The sequence below is a fragment of the Chiloscyllium plagiosum genome, unplaced genomic scaffold (assembly GCF_037043375.1).
Source record: "Chiloscyllium plagiosum isolate Xiang-an unplaced genomic scaffold, Cpla_swu_hap1 HiC_scaffold_17, whole genome shotgun sequence".
Classification (NCBI taxonomy): Eukaryota; Metazoa; Chordata; class Chondrichthyes; order Orectolobiformes; family Hemiscylliidae; genus Chiloscyllium; species Chiloscyllium plagiosum.
In genome coordinates, this window is record NW_028270155.1 from 30,898,536 (window position 1) to 30,924,829 (window position 26,294).

At 41.7% G+C, this 26,294-nt stretch overlaps 1 protein-coding gene across 2 annotated transcripts in view; it reads left to right on the top strand.

Moving 5' to 3' along the window:
• Positions 1-25,859, top strand: part of LOC122558306 (polycystin-1-like protein 2) — a 148,883-nt gene extending 123,024 nt beyond the window's left edge. For both annotated transcript variants that reach the window (XM_087995772.1, XM_087995774.1), the window contains exons 31-35: positions 9,731-9,891; positions 11,271-11,481; positions 15,701-15,802; positions 22,617-22,748; positions 24,487-25,859. In XM_087995772.1, the coding sequence (XP_087851898.1) occupies positions 9,731-9,891; positions 11,271-11,481; positions 15,701-15,802; positions 22,617-22,748; positions 24,487-24,615 (735 nt within the window). In that variant the 3' untranslated portion in view covers positions 24,616-25,859. The remainder of the gene's footprint in view (positions 1-9,730; positions 9,892-11,270; positions 11,482-15,700; positions 15,803-22,616; positions 22,749-24,486) is intronic.
• The last annotated feature ends 435 nt before the right edge of the window (positions 25,860-26,294 follow it).

Below are 26,294 nucleotides of genomic sequence, written 5' to 3' on the forward strand. Positions count from 1 at the left end.
GGCTCCAAGATTTAATTAACATTATGCATATCCCTTACAAGCTCCAGCAGTCATGCAATCGCCTGCAGCAGCTCGCTTGGCTGTTGTTAACCATTTCAGGGCTGGAAGTGTCACCCTCCCTAGCCCTACATTAAACACCGCAGTGAAATCTCCCCAACATTCCCTCCCTTGGCCTCTACTGAGGCCACACCAAACCATGTAAACAGTAACGAACGTAAGAGGACCGGAAGGGGGAAAGTAAACCACATAGGGTGCCACGTCTGCTGTCCAAGAAAAGAAGTGCAAATGCCCATCCGCTACGGTGGTGTGTGGTTTGTCTCGTGTTTCCTTGTACAACAAACGAGAAGGTGTAAGGGCATACTGCCCGCAATCAGGTATACGCCAGCGACCGGAAACCCAATGGAACAGTGTACTGTGCCCCGGCCTTCCTGCCGGCCAGAATGGCTCACCGGCCTGCAGGCCCGTCCAGGCGTCTGATGTGTGTACTGCAGGCCATGTGGTCGGAGGCAATCTCCTCCCAGTGCACAGCGCAATTGCACCTGTGCCAGGCTGACCCGTGCCTGAGGAGAGTCTTCCGCCACTGGACAACCTCCAGTCAGTAACGGACAGCAACCTCCATCCAGGTGCCGCTGAGGACAGAGCCGGGCAGTGGCAACCCGGTCAAAACCCACATAGAGCCTCCGATTGCAGGGTAGTAGTTACTGGTGTGACCAGCAGTTGGATCCCGGGGCATACAGTACTTCTCGGCCCCTGACTGCAGCGTACAGTATAGGTTAAAGTGCTGCCAATGTAGGTGGGCAAAACTAACACGGAAGGGGTTTATTATATTCTTCGAACAGCAGATGCTACATTGAGGGAGAAGGAATAGTATTGGGTAGAAGTAGGGGAAAAACGAAAACATAAGCACACCTATTGGAGCCCCGTACCCTACGGAAATAGATGACCCTCAAATAGGCCTGTCACCGTGAGCAGTGTGAATTGCCGTACATTAATGATAATCCCCCGTCTACCGGGAACGGACATGCGCGCAAACTGTAGCATCTGTATCTATCCAAGAGAGAAAAAAAATAATCATTACAAACCGCAAGCATCGAGAAAAATCATTATAAAGCACAGGCAACAGTAGACAAATCATTATAAACCGCAAGCATCGAGAAAAAAATCATTATAAACCACAGGCAACAGTAGACAAATCATTATAAACCGCAAGCATCGAGAAAAAAAAAAATCATTATAAACCACAGGGAGGCAATCCGGCTGTCAGCTGGGTAAGCTTTCTAGGATTTAAGTACTCGAATCAGCAGGAGATCCCCCCCAGCCCGCCAGCTGTGTAAATATATTAAAGGTACTTGAAAAGTGATTACCTAGAACTCTAGCAATTTCACCACAGGCCGTTGGCTGTGTAAACAGCAAGGACCCTTTGAGGTAAAAGCTGGGTGAGTTTCCGATTTAAACGGACAGATGACCCAGCGCTGGGTCTGTGGAAGACAGCACCCACATCCGGATGAAAGTGAGGGAATCGGGCACTAGGGTTAACTGTACATCTGAGCGGCTGGAGGCACCAGCTCCCGCGCGGCGGTCTTTGCCCCCACCTGCTCTAGAATCTTCCCAAACTGTTCCAAGATATGTGTAGCCGTCTCGGAGGCCTGCCCTTCGACTTTCATCTTTAGGGAACCAGTTCTTAACCCGCCACAGCTTGAGACTATTCTCTAGGTTTTGGACCTTTCGTTTAGCCTCCATAGCAGTATTATTCTCCCTTAACTGGGTCCTGATCTCCCCCCATATCTCCCCTGTTGGTGGCCGCGAGTCGGGGGTTTTCGGGACTGGGGTGGACTCGTCGGTGTACGCATCAGTGGGTAAAGTAACAGTCGCGGCTAAATAGTCTAGCTCGGGGGTGCCCACCCCGCGGGGGGCTTGCCTAGCACAATTGTTTGGAGAGCCGAATAATGTGGCGACCTGTAGAGACCGTCCAGAATCGTGATCATTAATGTGGGATTTTTAAATGTTTCTCTCAATCTTGTCAGGATAATTCCCTTTTGTTCTGGTGCTTGGGCAATCACCAGGTCCAACCTTTCCTTATGCAGGGCTACGCTATCCAGTAGTAACTGACTGTGAATAGGCATGTCCCCACCGTCCCTGCAGTGCCACCAGGGCACTCCGGGACATGCTGTCCTGAGGTGAGTCAACTTAGGTGGTCCGAAAATTCAGGTCCCCCATGTCGGATCTCCCCTGAAGGGAACCGCTTCAAAAACAGTACGTCTTTCAAAACCTGACCTTCGCGTGGCAGATCTCTGCTCTTAACAACCGGTCTAAGGCAGACGTCTGTACGGTTACACCCTCTTCATAAGAAGAGCTCCGACCTCTGTCACCCCGGGTATGTTCGGTGGTCACAACAAATATACAAACCAAAAGTCCGTCAGGTTTAAGTGCTCAGTAACATGGATCCAGGAAGTCGAATATGGTCAGCGCTCAGGTAGGAAACGTCAGGTAATCGTCAGGCAGAACTATCTGCAAAATCGGGCAAAACAGATATGCGCTCTGGCTCCGAAAGCCACGCTAGAGATTCAGGGGAAAAAACACACGGGAAAAAACACATGCGCTCCGGCTCCGAAAGCCACGCTAGTGATTCACACTCTGGGTAAAAATATATATGCGCTCCGGCTCCGAAAGCCACGCTAGAAATTCACACACTGGGTACAAATATATATGCGCTCCGGCTCCGAAAGCCACGCTAGAAATTCACACACTGGGTACAAATATATATGCGCTCCGGCTCCGAAAGCCACGCTAGAAATTCACACACTGGGTACAAATATATATGCGCTCCGGCTCCGAAAGCCACGCTAGAAATTCACACACTGGGTACAAATATATATGCGCTCCGGCTCCGAAAGCCACGCTAGAAATTCACACACTGGGTACAAATATATATGCGCTCCGGCTCCGAAAGCCACGCTAGAAATTCACACACTGGGTACAAATATATATGCGCTCCGGCTCCGAAAGCCACGCTAGAAATTCACACACTGGGTACAAATATATATGCGCTCCGGCTCCGAAAACCACGCTAGAAATTCACACACTGGGTACAAATATATATGCGCTCCGGCTCCGAAAGCCACGCTAGAAATTCACACACTGGGTACAAATATATATGCGCTCCGGCTCCGAAAGCCACGCTAGAAATTCACACTCTGGGTACGTCAAAAGGTTAGTAAAAGCTTACCAGTCAGGACTCTGCGATGCTGCTGTCAAATTGATCAGGTTTTTTTTTTTGGGTTGGTGAGGGTCGGAGAGCAGACAAGAAACTAACTGAGAGTAAATCTAACTACTGGAAGCCTTGGATTTAACAGGCGCTTCCCCACCTTTAGAAAACTTCGGCCGAAGGTTGTCTGCTCCCTGATCCGCCAACGTTGCCAACTTGCCGTTGTCTCTTTCCCTTCCCGCGTCAGGCTCACCAAATGTTAAGACGGACCCGGAGGGTCCCGTCTTTGCGTGTTCTTTTGGAAGGAGAGACTCACACTGGCAACTATGATTAGACGCAGACAGCAGTTTATTCACAGAATCTTAACTGATACAACGAATCTACAAGCATGCATTCGTTGGAGAAGGCGTTCTCCCTTCCCGTTCAAAGTTGACACAATTATACTTCGCGCTGCCTGGAGTCCCCGGTCAGTTCACCTTCCCCATTGGTCCATTCATCTGCGCGCGCTGGGGATCCGTCCTCCTATTGGCCGCATCGAAGTGCCTGTCCAGCTCCTGCTGTGCTTGACAATGGCTCAGCCATCCCTGGGAGCGGTTCCGATCCCGTATTCAATAGTCCATTGTGTCAAGGAATTACTATGCGTCTGACAGGCTAGCCATTTTCAATAGTTTTAGTTTAACTAAATTGTCAATTACACTTATCAACTTTAGACTTAAATAGAGCCATTCACACTCACTAGTTACAGGTTCCGATAGAGCAATTCACACTTGTCTAACAGTTACAGATTCCGATCAGTTTCTTTATTAATCCCGAGTTTCGATGGGGCAATTGATACTGGCTGGTATTTACAGGCTCCAAGATTTAATTAACATTATGCATATCCCTTACAAGCTCCAGCAGTCATGCAATCGCCTGCAGCAGCTCGCTTGGCTGTTGTTAACCATTTCAGGGCTGGAAGTGTCACCCTCCCTAGCCCTACATTAAACACCGCAGTGAAATCTCCCCAACAGTATCTACCCGGTTTGTCGCCATATTCATATAACCTTTGCTTTGCAAATAATATTTCCCTCTTAGCCGTTTGAGTAAGTGTAGTGTTTAGAGCTGTCCTAAGAGCTGTAATCCTTTGCAGTTTAATAATAGAAGGTCTATCAGTGTATGCTGTTTCAGCCGCTTTTAAGCGGGCTTCAAGCAGACGCTGTTGTTCTCCCTTTAATTTCTTCTGGGTCGCTGAGTAGGAGATGATCAAGCCTCGCGTGTATGCTTTGATGGTCTCCCACATCATTGACGGGTTGCTAGCTGTACCTGAATTAATTTCTAAAAAAGTTTTAAATTCTTGAGAGAAGTACTTTACAAATTTACTATCTTTCATTAAGAAGGGGTCCATACGCCAATGCCGAGGGGATGTCCCACTGTTCCTCACCTTAGTTTCCATATATACAGCAGCGTGGTCAGAAATTGCTATATTACCTATTTTACAGGATGATATGGAATTTAAAAAAATCGAGGGGGCAAAAACATATCAATTCTGGTATGACATTTATGTGGATTAGAGTAGAAAGAAAAATCTCTACCCTGTGGATGAAGACATCTCCATACATCTACTAATCCTAATTCTTTGTTCAGATCCATCAATTGTCTAGATCTGGGAGATACTCCTGCAGTACTCTTGGGAATCCTGTCTATTTCCGGATCCATAATACAATTAAAGTCTCCCCCATAATTATATGACGGGCATCAAAAGCCATCAATTTTGAAAAGGCTTCCGTTATAAATTTAAAGGGGTGTGCCGGGGGGCAGTACAAATTTAAAATCCCATATTCCTCTCCATTTATGAGGGCTTTAATCAAGATATATCGTCCAGATTCGTCTTTTATCTGCTTTAGGATTTTGAAAGGGAAATTCTTCCGAACAAGAATAACAACTCCCCTGCTTTTTGAGTTAAAAGAAGAAAAAAAGGCCTGATCAAATCCGCCCTGTCGTAATTTCAAGTGTTCTTTATCTGACAGGTGTGTCTCCTGTAGGAGAGCTATATCAACTCTTTCCTTCTTAAGATTTGATAATATTTTCTTCCTTTTAAGTGGCAAATTACTCCCCTTGACATTCCAGGTGCGCCACTTAACCGACTGATCAACCATAATCCTCTGGGCCAATCCGAGACCCCTCGAGAGGGGGAACCCTATCCAGAACATCCCGAGCGTGGAACATGTAAAATTTACAAAAATAAAGCCTCTTTAATACACCCACAACAATACAGTAAAAAACTATTTCTAAATAAAAAAAATATAAAACGTATCTAAGTGGAGACTTTCCCCCTTGTTCCCAGGGGGCGTCACTTCCTCTCCAAAAGTCCCTCATATCCTCTCCCAACCAATGCCCCACCCTTGACCCAGGCACTCCTCAATAAAATGAGGAGAATTCAAATATAATACAAAGCTAGAGTTAACAGTGAGCACCCCACCCCCACCCATACCAACACCTGGGTATATTTGGTAATGTTAATACCATATATAAACATATAACTATAAAATTACCACTTCAACAAATAATAATTAAATATGATAATACAAAATAACGAAGGGAAAAACAACCCCGCTCCTAAAGACAGAAGTAAAATCGAATAAGGTAACCACCTCCCCCCACCAACATTAACCAAATCCCCCAGCTTATATATATATACATATATATACATACACATACACACATATATATATATATATATATACATACATACACACACACATACATACATCCCTCATATATACATAAAATAATAACAGAAAACAACTCTAAGGGGGGGGGGGGGGGGGAGAAAATCAAATCCCTCTCCCCACCCCCATGATAATATTAAGCAGTAATGTAAGAAAAAAAAAGGGAGGGGCTATAAACCAAAGTGGGGGGGGGGGAAGGCAGACCAACATCCATTATGTCCTACAGTTTATCTAAGAGAGTCCAAGAATTCCTTAGCCTTTTCTGGTGATCCAAAGTTATATACGGATCCTTCATGGTTAAAGCGTAACATCGCTGGGTAGCGTAAGGAGTACTGAACATTTAAGTCCCTTAAACGCTTCTTCGCCTCGTCGAATGCCTTCCTCTTTCGAACCAGAGCCGGGGAAAAGTCCTGAAATAGCATGATCTTGGATCCTTTGTAGATCATAGCTTGGGGGTCTTTTCCGAGATTTCTAGAGGCTTCTAGGAGTATCTGCCTCTCCCTGTAGCTCTGCAGCCGGAACAGGACCGGGCGCGGGCGCTGGTTCGAGCCGGGCCCGCATATTGCGACCCGGTAGGCCCATTCCACCCTTACCTGGCCTGATCCAGCTTGCAGATTTAAAAGTTGTGGCAGCTACTGCTCCAGGAATGCTGTAAGCTGGCCTTCCTCTTCCCGTTCGGGTAGGCCCAGCAAACGAATATTTTTTCGGCGACCTCGATTATCGAGGTCGTCAATATGATTTTCCAAGGTCCGGACTCGCTGCTCGAGAGTCCGGACCTGATCCACGGCCGATTGAGCGGTTGTCTCGGAGGTCGCGGCCTTTAGCTCCGCCCCTCCGACTCGGCGTTGAATTTCTTCAATCTCACGGTCGTGCTTCTGCAGCGCGGCCGAGAGCGACTCCCAACGGTTTCTGGATTCGACGATAAAAGCATCGATCTTCGAGTCAAGCTTGGAAAGCATTTCTGCAAGACTTGCTACTGTAGGTAAGTCCCCCGGGGCGGCTGTGGACGCCTCTGCTGCAGCTGGAGAGTGTGGGGGAGGGATTCCTGCTTGCTGAGAGCTGCGGGCTCCCTTCCCTTTAGTCATTTTAACTTAGGATGAAGTTGTTTAAATATAATATTACACAACTAATTGAGTTACTAAACTATTATAAATGATTTATAAATGATTTGGTGAGCTTGGTAGGGGGTAGGTGACCCACTGTGCCCAAGTCTTGGGAGGAGCACTATAGACTCAGTCTTACTGGGTCGCCGCCATCTTGGATCCCCAATGTTTAATTTTAAACAGTCATATGGTACAGAATATAGCATGTTACAAGTAATGTTAGAATTATGTTCTGGACATGGAGGTAGTGGTGATGGTAATCTACTGTACAAACACTCTGGTTGTCTCAAATTTGTTCATCTGCTACTTTACTGGAGGCGTGAACTCACTTAGTTTAAAAAAGGACACACAAATACTATTTAATTAAACATCACACATCACCAGGTAATAGTCCAACAGGTTTATTTGGAAGCACTAGCTTTCAGAGTGTTACTCCTTCATCAGATGGTTGTGGAGTATAAAATCATAGGACACAGAATTTATAGCAAACATTTATGGTGTGATGTAACTGAAATTATATATTGAAAAAGACCTGATTGTTTGTTAAGTCTCTTATCTTTTAGAATGGGCATATTGGTTTCAGTTCTTTCATATATAAATCCCAGTACTTTCTTAAAGTTACATCCTCAAGTGAACTTTAACAATAGATGCCATGTTGGCCCAGATAATGCATTGAAGGTGTGAGGTTCCCTGTGTGAGGCTGTCTGTGCTTTTCTTGTTCATCGACCGCCAGTTCCGACGTGCCACAGCAAGAAACCGTAATGACCTCCTCAGGAGACAGACACGAGCTGCAACTGACAGGGTACCCCTTGTTGTCCAGTACTTCGCAGGAGCTAAAAAAACTATGCCATCTTCCTTGCAGCCTGCAACACATTGTCAATGAGGATGAGAACCTTGACAAGACCTTTCGGAAACCTGCAGTTCTTGCCTTTAACAACCACCAAACCTCAAACAGATCATTGTTTGTCGCAAACTGCCCGGCCTTCAGGACAACACCATACAATCCTGTCACGGTAGACGCTTCAAGACGTGTCAGAGTGTCAACATGGATACCACCATTACACATGGGGACACCTCCGACCACTTATCGGGCAGGTACTTATGTGACTCAGCCAACATTGTCTATCTCATACGCTGCAAGCAAGGATGCCCTGAGGCATGATACATTGGTGAGACCGAGCAGAGGCTACAGCAACGGATAAATAACAATCAACAGACACGAGTGTTCCCTCCAAGTCGGAGAACACATCAGCAGTCTAGGACATTCAACCTCGGACCTTCGGGTGACCATCCTCTAATGCTGACTTCAGGAGAGGCAACAACACAAAGTGGCCGAGCAGAGCCTGATAGCCAAGTTCAGTACCCAAGGGGATGGCTTCAATGGGGACCTTGGGTTCATGTCACAGTACAGGTGACCCCACTGCACTACATGCACACACACACACACGCTTGTGGGGTGAATTTGTACTTGCAGAATTACATTGTATTTGCTCAAAAACTGCATGAATCCATGTAAGCTTCTGTAAGTTCCTTTTTTAGATTATAATCCGTCTGAACATTGGGACACAGACAACCACACACAGGGCACCTCACACCTTTAGTACATTATCTGGGCTAAAATGGCACCTATTTTTAAAGTTCACTTGAGAATGTAACTTTAAGAAAGTACTGGGTTTTACATATGAAAGAACTGAAATCAACATGCCCATTCTAAAAAGATTTGAAGATGCCGGTGTTGGACTGGGGGTACAAAGTTAAAAATCACACAACACCAGGTTATTGTCCAACAGGTTTATCGACCACCTGATGAAGGAGCAGCGCTCCAAAAGGTAGTGCTTCCAAATAAACCTGTTGGACTATAACCTGGTGTTGTATGATTTTTAACATTCTAAAAGATGAGAGACTTAACAAACAATCCAGGTCTTTTTCAATGTATAATTCCAGTTACATCACATTGTAAACTTTTGCTATAAATTCTGTGTCCTATCATCTTATACTCCATAGCCACCTGATGAAGAAGCAGCGCTCTGAAAGCTACTGCTTCCAATTAAATCTGTTGGACTATAACCTGAGATTGTGTGATTTTTAACTTCGTACACCCCAGTCCAATACCAGCACCTCCAAATCATGAATACCATATAGGTCAGCATATTAAACATTGATATGCTATTATCCAGAGACTTGATTCACAGTGCTAATCATCGACAGTCATGATTTAGGATTTTCTTTTGGGTTGGGCTATCACTCTTTTATGATCACAAGATGTTTCCACTCCACAACATAAATACTACATTTATAGGGCACAATTTTTCCGAAAGATAAATAATCCTTCTATGGGACCAAATTCCTTTCCTGACACAATGGATGAGGCTAATTTGTAACAATCCTATTTCGAGCCCTTCCATGCATCAGCTATTTCAGCAACAAGCCACATTGCCTTTGATTAAACTAAATGCTTCATTACTCAGCTGTACCACCAGATGGTTTGCCGCCTTTTTGAGTAAAGAGTGTATAATGATATTAATCCTGAAAACAGAAATGAATCATAGGTGCAGAAATAATTGCATTTAGAACATTTAAGAAAATGGCATGTTAAAAAACAGATCTGAACAAAAAGGGTCAGAAGTGCAATTTAATTCAATACTGTGATTGTGAAGAAAGATCTTCAATTTATCCAGATTTATTCAAACTGTATGTGTTCGGTCCTCTTTCAGGGAAAACTCCTAAAGCAAAAAAGAATGAAATACTTCTGTGACAAATGGAACTTGATTAATTTAGCCATTATCTTGTGCAGCTGCAGTGCACTTGGACTGTATATAAAACGGGCTGTCCTTGGAAATCGAGTTATGAATGATTACTTGAAAAATCAGGACAGGTAAGTAGACAAATTCTTATGCTGTGCAAATTGTTGAAGACGTATTCAAATCAATGGAGATAAGGCAGGGTCTGTTCCCAGACATAATGCTTGCAGGATGATATGACCCATTGCTTTAAGAATTTAAATTTACTGCTGACAGAGATGAAGTAGTTTACGCCTCAACTCTAAATAGGGGTGAGCATACACTCCTGGTCTAGAGCAAAATATTTCAATTGATTTATTTTCAAAAGACAAATTTCATTTCTAATTGAAGAAGAAAGTAGCAGCTGCTTTTGTGCTTTGGGGACCAGTGCAGTGTTTGTTCTAAAATTTGCCAAAAGAACTGGTTTAACATTATTGAGGATTTAATGTATATGGGATAGCAAGTAATTACTATTGACCCACCCTGAGTAAAGAAATGTTCTTTGAACTGCATCTCTGGGTTATTGATAAACACTGGCGCTTATTGCACAGTAACTTCACAATTCATCGTAGGATTTGGCTCCAAAATGGTCAGGTTTTAAATCTTTTCTTTTTAATTGTGTTACAAAGCCATTTCTTTCTTAAACAATCAGGCTACCTTGTTAAGATAAATATGACTACACTTCTGATTGGGCCTAGCCATTATGGGTAACATCCACAACTTTATATTTGTTTTTCATTCCTTACTTCAAACTCTGGTTTATGTGAGTAATTTACCTTTCAACCCTTATTTTTCATGTAGCTACTGTTAGGCAGCAAAAATCCCTTATTCACATGCCTCATATTTTCCCAACAAATTATCTAAATTATTGATTTGTTTTCATTTTTAGTCAATGACCTGTACCTTGCAATTTTGTTATGATTAATTTCAAGAACTATGATAGCAATTTAGTAAGATGAATCAGTTATAAACTCCAAGTGTATAACTTGCTTTAAAGATAAGGTTATTGATTTAAAGATAAGGTTATTGATTTACAAGGCACTGAATTTGAATTTTTTTTTTTAAATTTGTAAGCATAATGATGTGAAATTATTCCTCTACTACACAATTCTCTACTGTACATATTCTATTCACTGTTAATTTATCCAACGCAAAACATTTTGCAAGTGAGAATCTGGTGAAGTTGAATTAGTTGAAGGTTCTTTTTTGGTCAGGATTTTACAAGAATGTTCTGTTTTTAACTGAAGTATGTCAGAATCTTTTACATTCAGGATTGCTGCTCCCACATTTCTCCCAGAGCGTTCTGAGTTGGTGAAACATAGTGATAATTGCGAGCCTACAGCTACAATAACTATATCAAATTGCAGTTTTCAACACAAGACAATATTCCAATATAGCTGATATTAAATTGAATAGATAAACATTATTTTTCAAAACCATTTAAAATCTAAATTATGTTGGTGGTTACTTCCAGGTTTGTAAATTTCTACGGAACTGCAATTACAGACTCGAGTCTGGGTTATGTGATTGCCTTTTTGGTGTCACTGGCAACTGTTAAACTGTGGAATCTGCTGCGTTTGAATCCCAAGATGCACTTGATTACTTCTTCACTACAGAGAGCCTGGAGTAATCTCTTGGGACTTCTGGTCATCTTGATGGTGTTACTTATTGCCTATTCCTCTGTAGTAAGAAATCATTTTCTTCTTAAAACTAAGAAGTTTTCAATTTCTATAGCATTGTTTAGATTCAGACTTCCAAATAGTACAAAGCATTTATTTTTTAGGGACATATGTCAGCAAGTATTATGCTTATGCTGCCACTCATGGAATTTAAATTAATCTCAACATGACTCCTTTCCCAAAGTACGAACAGTTCAGTATGAAGTAGGAAGTAATCATGGCATTTGTTCCTCATGTACTGTGTCAATTTACTCAAAATAATGCTTGGGCATTTTTATGGAGGTCTATCCAGATGATGCAATCTGGTTGAGAATTCTGTAAAAGAATTGAATTTGAAAACTTGCATTGTTTCTGGTGTAGGATAATCTGATGGCCTGACCCTATGATTAAACAAATTCATGTCATGCTCTTGATTGGATCAAGATTGCACACATAATTCTCTGTGCAATCACATCCAAGCTGTAAGTAAATATTTTTTTAAAAATTAAGTGAATAGGAGGCACTTCGCTGTTGAGAGGTAGGCAGAGAGATGGATTAAGTCATTGCAGAGTCCTGAAAGGAAGCCACTAGCCAGGTATTTGTACAATACACAGGCATTTGACAGGGGAAGCTTAATATTTCCAAATTTGGGAAAAAACTGAATAAACATTTTAATATTTATGAATCTACTAAAGCCAAGACAATGAATATGAGTTATTTATTTTAATCTATTAAAAGTGTCTCTTTAATCCATCTGTTGTGATCTGCCTTAATCCATTTCCTCAGTCAAGTCTTACCTCTGACATTCTTGACCAATTTACAGGGGAAGGATAATTGGATCAAAATGCATGGAGCATTTTATTGGTTTGATTAAACTTGAGAACTATAGATACATGCATCATTTGATTGCCCTTTGTAGAACTACTCACTACAAACTGTACCTTATAGTCTGGTATTCGAGGCTGTACAGTATCTACAACCTCAAATACATACACACACACACACACAAACAAACACACACACTTCATCTGGAGGGGCTGGAAGTTCAGATAGCACATGTTCAGAAATTAGCCAACATAGCAGGTTAAATTATGTGACACTTGCAGGTAAATTCAAGATTTTCTTTAGCCAGAGTTATGATGTCGCCTATCGATCATAAAAGGAAGTTGGGTTTCTTGAGCCTTGGTCAACACCGCACTAAGCTAAAAACATAAGGAAGGCTTTGGAAACTTCAGCCACCATTCCTTCAGATATGGCTTAATAACCTCAGGGATAAGTCTTGATTTAGAACTGACCTTATTACAGAACGTGGAGGACAGATTAGAGATCTATGAATTAAAGCTTTCCTGCTGTCAGTAGGTCTTTAAAAACAACTTACTATAGCTCTAAACATTAATTCTAAAGATAGATATTCAGGGAGCTCAAGTCATTCTAGGATCTATACTTGGTCTCCTCTAATTTCTCATCAGTATGCAATTCCCTTGGTGACACAGTCCAAAAGAAAGTCATGTTTATATGTATCCTGCTCCTCGGATGATGCCTGACCTGCTGTGCTTTTCCAGCGCCACTCTAATCTAGACTTTGGTTTCCAGCATCTGCAGTCCTTGTTTTTACCATGTTTATACGTATGCTAACAACACCTACCTCCAGATCACTATCACCTCACTCAACCCCTCCATTATCATGAATTTATCATTATGCTTGTATGCCATAAAGTATTGATGAGCAGAAATTTCCTCCAACTTAATATTGGAAAGACCATTCTCTCTCTGATATAAGCTATCAACTCCCTCCCTGGTGCAGAATAGGAGTGAACCAGACAACTGACAGCCTTAGTATTATGGTTGATCCTGAGGTGAAATTCCAGCTACATATTGGCACCATTCCACCTCCATCATATCACGTTAATTTGCCTCCATATCAGCTTATCTGCTGAAACCCTCTTCTATGCCATGGTTGTCTGTAGCTGTTTGAACACAATCCTGACTAACACCCTGTGTCCACACTTCATGATCTTAAGCTCATCCAAAATTCTGCCTGTATCTTCGCACATGACAATTCTCATTCGGCCATCACCTTGTGCCTGTTGATGTATGTCATTAGTGAAGCAACACCTCAATTTTCACCTCATAAGTCTCTCTGCCTCTCTAACTTGTTACGCACTCTTTAACATTTACTTCTTTTATCAAACTTTTGTCACCTTTCTTAATTTTCTCTTATGTGCTCAATGCTGGATTTTATTCAGGCTTCACCCTGAGCCCCTTGAGACTTTTTAATATATTAATGGTGTTATTAAAATGCAACATGTTACCGTAGAAAGTTTTATCATAATGATACAAATTAGGGAAGTCTCATAAATATACATTAGCAAATAGCTTATTTGTATTGTGATTTATATTTTGAGTATTGCAAATAAAGGACCATTTTGTTGGAGGTTTTTGATTCAAACTCATTAGGACAATTTGCAAGATGAAATCAAGGGCTTTTTAAACGTCATTTTTTGAAAATGCCAAAGATTAGTTTATTGCCCACTAGTAGTTATGCTGGAAGGGGCTGGTGTACCTTATTGAATCACGACGTGGAGGTGCTGGTGTTGAACTGGGGTGGAAAAGTTAAAATTTACACAACACCAGATTATAGTTCAACAGGTTTATTTGGAAGCACTAGCTTTTGGAGCACTGCTCCTTCAGGTAGCTTTGGGACAGGATCATTATCCTGCTCCACAGTTCGCTGATGAAGGAGCAGCGCTCTGAAACCTTATTGAATCACTGCAGTCATTATGGCATTGGTGCTACTATTATAGTAGTAAGATTGTTTTTACCATTAAATGCCTTGTAGATTCCTTCAAAGGATTTTATCAGCCTGTTATATAGTCTGGGACTGGAATTATATATAAACCTAACTGAGTAAGGCTGTTAAATCTGGTGAGTAGTTTTGCTTTGGAGGATATATGAAATGTTTCTTCACTTTTGAAGGAGCAGCGCTCTGAAAGTTAGTGCTTCCAATTAAATCTGTTGGACTATAACTTGGTGTTGTATGATTTTTAACTTTGTACACCGGTCCAACACCGGCATCTTCACTTTGAGCAGCAGAGAATTATTTCACATTGCAACAGTGTCACTGTGCCATTATGAGTTCAATTGTGCAACTGCAAGATCTATTTCTAAGGCTGCAAATTTATCTTTATTGCTCAGTATGTGTTGGGATTCCAATAGTTCCACGTGCTATAAAATTGGACATATTGGCATCCTCATAAATAAGCCATTTGTTTATCTTGCAAACCTGAGACTGAAATAGAATGCATTAAAGCTATTCTGCAGGATATTGGTTACACTAATAAGATCAATTCTCATCTTATGTTGCAGTAATTCAGGCAGTCTGCTCAGTCTACCTCAGATGAGGGCTTACGTATTGAAAAGTTTGAGCAATAGGTGAAGCTAACTGTTTCCTGCTGCTGCTATGCAGTAGCAATGCAAATGGTGTTCACCAAGAACAGGATGATGCTATCAGGCCAAAACATATTCTGCCAATCACACTAGTTAGTGTTGTGATATATGATTTTCAGTGCTGGTGTGATGCCGGCTATGGGGAACACACCTTCCGAAGGTTGGTGGATCATTTCAGAAACATGTCCATGCATGTTCAGAATCTGTTCAGAACAAACAAAGTACTGACCATACCCAATCAGTCCATGCTTCCAAAACTCACAATATCTAACATTTGATGTAATTCTACAATTGGACATCTTTTGCTGGATAATCCTGAGTAAGCAAAGAATCATACTAACAACCAATCTAAGATTGTCAGCTAAGTTTGCAGTGTGGCACATTTACATGTAATGTAAGCTAAACATACTAATACACAGGACACTGTTCTTTGTAGATAGAAAGAACATGCATTACACTTTGCCTGTATCAACTCAACAAAATAGGATGACAACAATTTGCTGGTTACTTTCTCAGGGTAATGCCCTAACCAATCAGTGTTACATTGGACTGTCCAAAATTTAAGCAAAACCCAGATGTTAGCTGTCATTCATCATTTGGTGCATTCTCCATGGCAATGCCTGAGGCAATTTCAGTTCATTTACCAACCAATCAGTACTTCCCTCTCACTGGGGTAGAATTTCCTCTTTGAAATATTATTCTTGCAAATTGTCCTGTCTTTCTTCAGCAATACTCAAATTCAGTACTACTAAATAAAATCTACATGATGTAAAATTAATGGTTGACTCTCTCTCCCACAGTGTTACCTGGTGCTTGGTTTATACCTATCCTCCTACAGGACTTTCAGCACTGCAGTTATAACAATTATCCATCTGCTGCTTGGAGCCTTCAACTATAATGAGGTGAGAATTCACTAACTGTACAGTATAAGACCACATGATAAAGGAGCAAAATTAGGCCATTTGGCCCATCGGGTGTGCACCGTTATTCGATCTTGTTTCCCAAACCCATTCTCCTGCCTTCTCCCCATAATCCTTGATCCCTTTACTAGTCAAGAACTATCTATCTCTATTAAAAACACTCAATGACTTTGCCTCCACAGCCCTCAGTATTGATGAGTTCCATAGATTAACCATCCTCTGGCTGAAGAAATTCCTCCTCATCTCAGTTCTAAAGGCCGTCCCATCACTGAGACTGTGCCCTCAGATCCTAGTCTTTCCTATTAGTAGAAACACCTTCTCACATCCACTCCATCCAGGCCTCTCAGTATTCTGTAAATTTAATGAGATCCTCTTCATCCTTTGAAACTCTATAAAGTACAAACCCAGAGTTCTCAACCATCCTCATATGACAAGCCCATAATCCCTTGGGTCATTCTTGTAAAGCTCCTCTGGATGCTGTCTAATGGCAGCACATCCTTCTTTAGATACATGTCCCAAACCTGCTCACACTAGTTCAAATGTGGTCTGACCAGGGCCTTATACTGCCTCAGTACTTCATATATGCTCTTGTACTCTAGCTCCCTTGAAATGGATGCTAATATCGCATTTACCTTTCTAACTGCCAAATAAACCTGCATGTTAATGTTAAGAGAATCCTGAACTAGGTCTCTCTAGTCCCTTTGTGCTTCAGATTTGCAAGGCCTTTCTCCATTTAGAAAATAGTCTATGCCTGTAATCTTCCTACCAAGGTGCATAACCTCACATTTTTCCACATTGTATTTTATCTGCCACTTCTTTGCCCATTCTCTTAACATATCCAAGTCTTTCTGCAGCCTCTCCGCTTTATCAACACTAACTGTCCACTTTATGTCAAACTTAGCAACAATGTCCTCCTTCCTTCATCCAGATCGTTAACGTCTCTTACGAATAGTTGTGATAACAACATGGACCTCTGTGGCACTCCACTAGTCATCTCCACTGCCCTCCTGAAAAAGACCCCTTTATACCTACTGTCTGCCTACCAACAGTCAGCCAATCCTCTAACCATTCCAGAACCTTGCCCCTTATTCCATGGGCTCTTATCTTATTTAGCAAACTCCCATGTGGCAGGTTGTCAAAGGCCCTCTGGAAATCCAAATAGATTCTGTCCACTGACTCTCCTTTGTCTAACTTACTCATTACTTATTCAAAGAATTCTAATAGGTTTGTCAGGCATGACCTCCCCTTGATGAAGTTGTGCTGACTCCGCCCTATTCTACATTGCACTTCCAAGTAACCTACAATCTCATTCTTAATGGTGGACTCTAAAACCTTACCAACAAATGAGATCAAACTTACCAGCCTATAATTTCCTTTCTTCTGTTTCCCTCCCTTCTTAAACAGAGGTATTATCTTAGCCATTTTCCAGTCTTCTGGCAGCCTCTCTCCCTCCCTGATTCCAGTGATTCCTGAAAGATCACCAATGCCTCCATAATCCCCTCACATATCTCCTTCAGAACTCTGGAGTGTACTCCATCCAGTCTGGCTGATTTATCCACCTTTGGACCTTTCAGCTTCCCCAGCACCTTCTCTTTAGTGATGGCCGCTACACTGATCTCTGACACCGACTCTCACTGAAGTTATGGTACTGATGTCTTCCTCTGCAATTTTTTTGTTCTCCATAACAACTTCTCCAGCCTCATTTTCCAGTTGTCCGAGATCCACTCTTGCCTCTCTCCTTTTATATGTCTAAAAATCTCTTGGAATCTTCTTTTATATTACTAGCTAGCTTACCTTCATATTTTATCTTCTTCCCTTATTCTTTTCTAGTTGTCCTCGACTGGTGTTTAAAAGCTTCCCACTTATCTTTCTGGTATTGTATGTTTTTTTCTTTTGCTTTTATGCTGTCCCTGGGTGTCCCTTGTCAGTCATAGTTGCCTCATTCAACCTTCGTATGTTTTTCTGCATTGGGACAAAATTCTGCTGTGTCTCCTGAATTACCTCCAGAAACTCCTGCCATTGTTGCTCCACTGTCTTCCCTTCCAATCAACATTGTTTTGTATAGTGTGTGCATTTAAGTAGAACAGCTTCCATCTTGCAATGACTGCACCCTCCTTCTCATTGTTGTCCCCTTATCTGCTGTACCTGAAGTTAGATTTCTCATCCTTTCCAAAGTCTTTGTCGTTTTACTTGTTCTGGAAACTTTAATAATCTCTGCTGATGCCTCTCTGTCTTTAACATTTTCTCTAATTTATTTTAAAGTCCTACACCCCAAGTCCTAGTTATACAACTTGCCAGGATTCTGGTCCCAGCATGATACCCTTATGATTCAGATGGAGCCCATCCCATCGGAACAGCTCCCTCCTTCCCTAGTACTGGTTCCAATGTCCCATGAATTCAAACCTGCTTCTCCCACACCACACATGTTTACCTCTTTAATCTTGTTGACTCTGTGCCAATTTGCTCATGGCTCAGGTAGTTATCCAGATATAATTACCTTTCTAGTTTTGCTTTCTATTTAGCCTCGAGCTGTTTACATTCCCTCAGCAGAACCTCTTTTCTCATTCTACTTATATTGCTGGTGGCTACGTGGATCATGACATCGAGGTCTTTCCCCTCCCCTCCCACTCCAGGTTCCTCTGCAGCCCAGATGAGATACCCTGAACTCAGGCACCAGACTGCCAACACAGCCTTAGGGACTCTTGATCTTGGCCACAGAGAACAGTTTATTCTCCTGACTATACTATCCTTGATGACAACTAGATTTCTCTTGCTTCCCTCTCTTCAATGGCAGTCTGTATCACTGCACTATGGTCAGTTTGCTCATCCTCCCTAAAGTCTCCACTCTGTCCAACTTCATGAACAGTTTCTTGCCATAAAGTCTGTTGAGTTTTCACCTGTTATCCCATACTTGCCTCATATACTCCATACTACATCCCTTTTCTCCAATGCTAGTCTGACTTTAGCACTTGCCGCAGCCAAGAAAATATGCTGCTGCTGGGAAATCCTGGAATAGATGATCATGGCTTACACCGTTTTGAATTCTGGTTGTACCCTGGTCAAGCACTGACAGTGTGGATGTGCCCTTCACTGTCAATGCGATGGCACAGCAAACCAACACTTCTCACAGTACAGAGGCAGCATGGCTAACACTTCCTTATACATGCAACTGCAAGTTCTAACCACGTGACTCCCTAAATTCTCAGTTTCCTTGATCTCCTTGCTCTGTTTAACATAGAATAATGTGCCTAAGATAAGCTTTTATTGTTACTCATGGAAAAAGTCAAGCTCTTGTTTCAAGACTTCCATGCATTTTAATTTTAACCCTATTAGTATTAACCTTTTGCCCTCATTTCAATCAGACTATCTTAAATCTTGGATATAGAAAAAAAGAAACAAACCCTGTTAAACCCTTAACGATTCACACACAATTATCCAAGCTCAGCAGTATTTTGATACTGCAGACAAAAAAAGCTGAACTCTGTAAATTTGCAGATTTTTACTGCTGCCTTTAAAGCAGAGAACTTGTGTAACACATACTAATTTCTCTGATTGTTAATTGAGCACTAGAATAGTCCCCATGGATTGGAAGGCAGCAAATGTAACTTTGCTGTCAGAAAACAATGGAGAGAGAGACCTGGGAAAATGCCTGACTTTAATACTGTGGCAAATACTATAATCTATAAGGGCTGTGATACCAAGGCACTTGGTAAACCACTAAAACAAGGCAGAATCAAAATTGGTTCATAAGAGAGAATTAATTTTTGACAAATCTAAATGAAGTTTTTTCAGTGCATAACTGGTGCAGGGTAGATAGGAGAAATGACTAACATTTTTGGATTTTCGGGAGATGATTAATAAAGTGCCCGATAATAGGCTATTTCTCTTGACCAGAGTTCATGGCATTGGGATGATGTATTACTGTGGATTGAATATTGGTCAACAGATAGAAAACGGAGAATAGGGATATGTGAGTCATTTTAGTGCTGGCATCGTATAACCAGTTAATTATCACAAGGATGAGAGCTTGGACCTCAACTTAAAGTACTGTGACAGTTTTGGTTATCTTGCACCTAAAGGAAAATATACTTGTTTTAGTGGGAGTGCAAAGTTTATTTCTGAGATAAGAACCTGACCCATGAATTAATATTCAGATAGAATGGGCTTATCATGTCTGATGTTCTGAACTATGAAGATGTATCCCATTGGAACATTTGAAGTTCTCCAAAGGCTTCTGAGAAGCTGTTTACCCTGACTGGAGATTCCATACTGTTGTTTCAGGATAAGAGGCCAGCCATTTAGAACTGGGAAGAATCAGCCAGATCATGCCAGTGACCAGGAAAAAGTGAAGACTGCAGATGCTGGAGATCAGAGCCGAAAAATGTGTTGCTGGAAAAGTGCAGCAGGTCATGCAGCATCCAAGGAGCAGGAGAATCGACGTTTCGGGCATAAGAAGAAGGGTTTCAGGAAGAAGAAGGGCTTATGCCCGAAACATCAATTCTCCTGCTCCTTGGATGCTGCCTGGCCTGCTGTGCTTTTCCAGCAACACATTTTTCATGCCAGTGACCATGCTTCTATTTGAGTCACTTCCCATTTTGTTCTTATCTCCAACATGCTTATCTATTCTCCCATTAAATGAATTTAAACAATCTTGTACATTCTCCTGGAAAAGTTCAACCAACTGGACCACTAAGATTCAGTATTGAGATACACTTTCTCGCTAATTTGCAGAGGTACAAATTGATTTGGTGCCTAGAACTACCAGGAATAATGTTGTGCTGCAACTAGACGTTAACAGTTAGAAGGGAAGATAGGAAGTCCAACAAACATCTTCAAACACCACAAATGAAACCTCTTTTCTGTTAAAGTCAGTATAGTATCCAATGGAAAGGTCACTATTTCATGCAAAAATTAAATCTGTGATTTACATGTATTGCTGGTTTTATATTCTGGATTAGTGGTGCTGGAAAAGCAGTAGTTCAGGCAGCATCTGAGGAGCAGTCAAATCGACGTTTTGGGCAAAAGCCCTTCATCAGGAATACAGGCAGAGTGCCTGAAGGGTGGAGAGATAAATGAGAGGAGGGTGGGGGTGGGGAGAAAGTAGCATAGAGTACAATAGGTGAGTGGGGGAGGGGATGAAGGTGATAGGTCAGAGAGGAGGGTGGAGTGGATAGGTGGAAAAGAAGATAGGCAGGTATGACAAGTCATGGGGACAGTGCTGAGCTGGAAGTTTGGAACTCTGGTGAGGTGGAGTAAGGGGAAACGAGGAAACTGTTGAAGTCCACATTGAAGTCCACCCCGATGCGGTCCTCTACATTGGGGAGACTGGACGCCTCCTAGCAGAGCGCTTTAGGGAACATCTCTGGGACACCCGCACCAATCAACCACACCACCCTGTGGCCCAACATTTCAATTCCCCCTCCCACTCTGCCGAGGACGTGGAGGCCCTGGGCCTCCTTCACCGCCGCTCCCTCACCACCCGACGCCTGGAGGAAGAACGCCTCACCTTCCGCCTCGGAACACTTCAACCCCAGGGCATCAATGTGGACTTCAACAGTTTCCTCGTTTCCCCTTACCCCACCTCACCCGAGTTCCAAACTTCCAGCTCAGCACTGTCCCCATGACTTGTCTTACCTGCCTACCTTCTTTTCCACCTATCCACTCCACCCTCCTCTCTGACCTATCACCTCCATCCCCTCCCCCACTCACCTATTGTACTCTATGCTACTTTCTCCCCACCCCCACCCTCCTCTCATTTATCTCCCCACCCTTCAGGCACTCTGCCTGTATTCCTGATGAAGGGTTTTTGCCCGAAACGTCGATTTTACTGCTCCTCCGATGCAGCCTGAACTGCTGTGCTCTTCCAGCACCACTAATCCAGAATCTGGTTTCCAGCATCTGCAATCATTGCTTTTACCGTGCTGGTTTTATAGTTTGATGTAAACATCATCTCCATGACATACTTCAGGATTTTTCCTCCTATCTGGTGCAAGAGCATCATTACCCGGTTTCCACCAAGACTTTGCCAAAGTTAGTAACAGATCAAGAAAATCCTTCAGGAATTTCAGCCCCAAGGAGTGAAAAAACAACAGATTTTATATTATCTATATAAAAATGATTGTGGTAATGTTGCCCGTATCTGAGAGGCAACAGTATACGCGTAGACGAAGATACAGCAGAAACATTTAGGGCTCCATAAAACTCAATTAATTTATTAAGTTCTTAAATGAATAACACATGCTTTTAGCAACAAGAGATATCTCAATCATTGTCTTTCACTCCCCTGGAGTCTGTAACTAACCCCAAACGTTATTAGCCGGGAGAGTTGGCAACTATCCAGGTTGGAACTCTTTTTTTTTATATGACTTCACCACACCTCCTGATGTAGGGTACTCCTGCAGAGTTATTCTTCAAAGTCCTGCTGAAAATCAAGGACTTATTCACAAGTCTCTGAGTCAAGTTATGTCTTATTTGTAATTATCCGAACATGTGACCAATCCTGAATGTTTTGTGATTATTTGTTAGAGATGGCAGTAACTGATTTTCTGCAATCTTAGCTCTTAGCAGGCGTGAATAACCGAGTGTAATTCCACTCATGTAACAGCCCATTATAAAGTCTCTTATCAGTTCCTGTTAACTTCAGCCTTATCCAACAGTAATGCCACTTTGTAGAGGCCTTTGCCAATAAATATTGTAAAAAAACTAATTGGGTTTAAGAGTTTAATCATTGAAAACTTAATGCCAAAGTAGATATTTATTTATTTACATCAATTATGTTTCTCCTTCCCTTGTTCAGGTATTGCAGACTTATCCTTTCTTGGGTGCAATCATCATCAGTACCTGTGTTATCATCATGACTTTCATTCTCATAAACATTTTTATTTCTGCCTTGCTCATGTCCTTCAGTGAGGAACGACATCACCCAATGGTTTGTATTAAAAGGATTTTGGAATCTTTATTTTGTTTTTGCTGACAGATATTGTAGATTAACAATTAGAAAGGATCAAATACTAACAAACACAGACACCCATAAATGCTCGTGTACCATTACAACATGGAGACAGCAGCTGAATTAAGTCAGCCTTTATAACTCGGTATTCACAACACCAGTTAAATTAAAACCTTCCTAGACCTTCAAAATTGATCCCATTGATTTGTAACCAGATGTTTGGGTAATCAATCCAAGATTGTGTGAATGATCAATTCTCAACACTCGGTCTGTAGCTTAAAGAAAAACTTAGCAATTTATTAGCAATGCGGTAACTTTAGCAGAGCAAAATTAAACAACAAAGTAATTTAGTTGATGCCTGTGATTTAAACCCAATAACCTTTGTTTCCAGCCCCATTTACACAAAAGGCAGTCAAACAAATACAGTTAGTGACAAAATAAAACAAAATAACAAAACTGGCCAGATTCTTAAGGAGTTTTCATGATGTGTTGATCCATAGATGAAGGATTTTTTGGTTGATTTTCTAACGATGTTGATCAGAGAGACAACTTTTCCAGTTCACTCTGATGAAGTCAGTAATACTTCTAACTTAGTTTTGATTCTCTGAACTTGCAATAGCTGATAATACAAGATTAGACAGGGAAATTTCAAATCTTCATGCTGTAGCATCAACAGTCAAAAACCTTCTCCCAGAAAATGCATTCCAAAGCCCAGTTCAAAACTCTGGCCCCTCCCTGTCAGACTGACTGACAGAGCTCTCAGCTACCATTCAACATCTGCTACCTGCTTGTGCACGAGGTCTTTTCCAGACCAATTGTTGGGACTAATTCTGAGGTATTGACTCTTCAGTGACCAAACACCTGTTATCTGTTTAAGCATATTGATCTGCCCCAGTGTCAAAAAGTCTGCAGAAACTTCGGTCAAGAACTAACCTGCAATTAACTTCTAGGCCTGGCCTCACAAGCTAACAACAGTTGTTTCTTTTCTCTTCCTTTCTTTTGAATCACAAGCTGCTGCCCACAGTCTAAAGGTCATATTCAACTCATAATTCTCAGTCCACAGCTCCAAAAACAAAATTGAAAAAAGAATAAAATGTGATTAAGATAAAAATAATGAAAAATCAACAAGTGCAGACAAAAATACACATTTGAGATTAGCAGAGATTTATTTTATCCACTTCTGTTAAGTCACTGAGGTAGCAACTGTTTGAGACAGTTCATAATCTAGCATTTTCCTTGACCAGTCAGTAAAGAACCAAAAAAAGGCCACATTATAGCCATGAAAATGATATGTATTAACCTCTTGTTACACTTCACATTGTTTTTTCAGAGGCTTCTAACTTTAGTGCTAAGTGTGCTCACGTAAAATGAATACACAAGTTAACATTTTACATCAGGCTGTTTCAATACATCAAGCCATAGGATTGCAAAGTTATTGTTCAAACTTCTGATATTTACAACAGTTGGTGTCAATTTTCACTATTTTAGTCCCAAAATTAACTTTTGTTGATTTGTGTTATTTTTGACCCCACATCCCATGAAAGGAGAATAAAAAATGGCACAGGTAAAAGGTTAAGGTCATTTGCATTACGTTGGTAAAAATTGGAAAGTGTAATCATATTCATTAGTTTCATGAACATAGCTGAGATAGACTAGTAGTTACAATTGAATTATTGAGTGACTCAATTTTCTGCTTAATTCATTTTTTATTTTTCAGCCTTTGGAAGATGAAGAAATAATTGACTTGTTGCTGATGAAACTGTGCAACATCATTGGAATTCAAAGAAAAGGGAAGGAAGAACCACTATCAAATGCTGAAGAAATGGCATTTGTCCAGGAAAAATAGTCATCACCTGCAAAATCAGGAAGAGAGAAATTGGAGAACTTGGTATTATTGTGACATTCTGAAAGAAGAACATGCAATCAAATCAGAAAGGTTTAAAAAAATGCAGAATATTATATCGTAACAATAATAGATTGAATGTTTTAGGTTAATTTTAGTCATTTTTGTGTTTCAAAAGTTTTGTAATTAATCAGATAATCATGAAGAATTTATTTTAAGGCCATATGTTGCTTTGAAATTATTCTTTTGACATTTAGGAATGAAGAAACAAGGAGACTATTTGTCTCTCTGAATGTGTTCTGATGTGCTATTACATCATAGTTAAACAGTACCTTAACATTTTCTGCCCATTTTACTCCATATCTTTTAATGCTCCTATCTAACAAGAGTCTATCAATGTCGTTGATAACCAGGTTAAAGGTTGTACTTGAACGAATCTCCACAGCCTATGTTCACGAGGTGTGGTGTGGTTGGATTGGTGGGGAGCAATGGTACAGTCTGAATTCCCGCTGCCCTTTATGTGAAAAATCCTTCTTGAGTTCAATCCTAAGTGGCCTGCTCTAATTTGAAGATTATATGCCACCTTGTTCTGGATTCCCCTGACAGAGGAAATAGCATATCTGCATGTAGCCTAGTAAATGCCCTCATAATTTTAAAGACTTTGACCTGGGTTTTCACCGTGCCGGGCGGTGCGAGTTGGGAAATTATCCTGGCTTTGCATGTCCATTCCCAGAGAAAATGCACACAAAGGTGGGATCTTTGTTAGATCACATGGAATAGAGGAAGAACTAGCTATTTGTATACAGAACTGGCTCGAAGTGGAGGGTTCCTTTTCAGATCGAAGGCCTGTGACCACTGGTGTGCCACAAGGATTTGTGATGGCTCCACTGCTTTTTGTGATATATATAAATGATTTGGATGTGAACATAGGAGGTATGGTTAGTGAGTTTGCAGATGACACCAAAATTGGAGGTGTAGTCGACAGCAAAGATGCTTACATAAGAGTACAATGGAATATGGACCAATTGGCTGGGGAGCGGCAGATGGAGTTTAATTAATTATATGTAGGCCGTTGCATTTTGGAAAGGCAAATCAAGGGAGGGACTTATACGCTTAAGGGTAAGGTTCTAGGGAGTGTTGCTGAACAAAGAGACCTTGGAGTTCATGTTCATAGCTCCTTGAAAGTGAAGTCTCAGGTAGATAGGGTAGAGAAAAAGGCATTTGATATGCTTGCCTTTATTGGTCAGTGCATTGAGTATAGGACTTGGGAAGTCATATTGCGGCTGTACAGGGCATTGGTTAGGCCACTATTGGAATACCTTGTGCAATTCCTATTGGAAGGATGTTGTGAAACTTGAAAAGGTTCAGAAAAGATTTACAAGGATGTTTCCGCGGCTATGGGGAAGAACTCTGTCTCAGTGGTCGCCGCAGCTACTTCCGCCCAGTGACGTCAGCAACCTACATTTGGACCACATCGCCGCATGTGTCTCCGCCCCCCCCGCCGCGTTCCGTCACCACGCCTCACCCCGCCCCCCCGCCGCGTTCCGTCACCACGCCTAACCCCGGCCCCCCACTGCGTTCCGTCACCGCGCCTAACTCCGCCCCCACGCCGCGTTCCGCCACCACGCCTAACTCCGCCCCCCCGGCCGAGTTCCGTCACCGCGCCTAACCCCGCCCCCCCG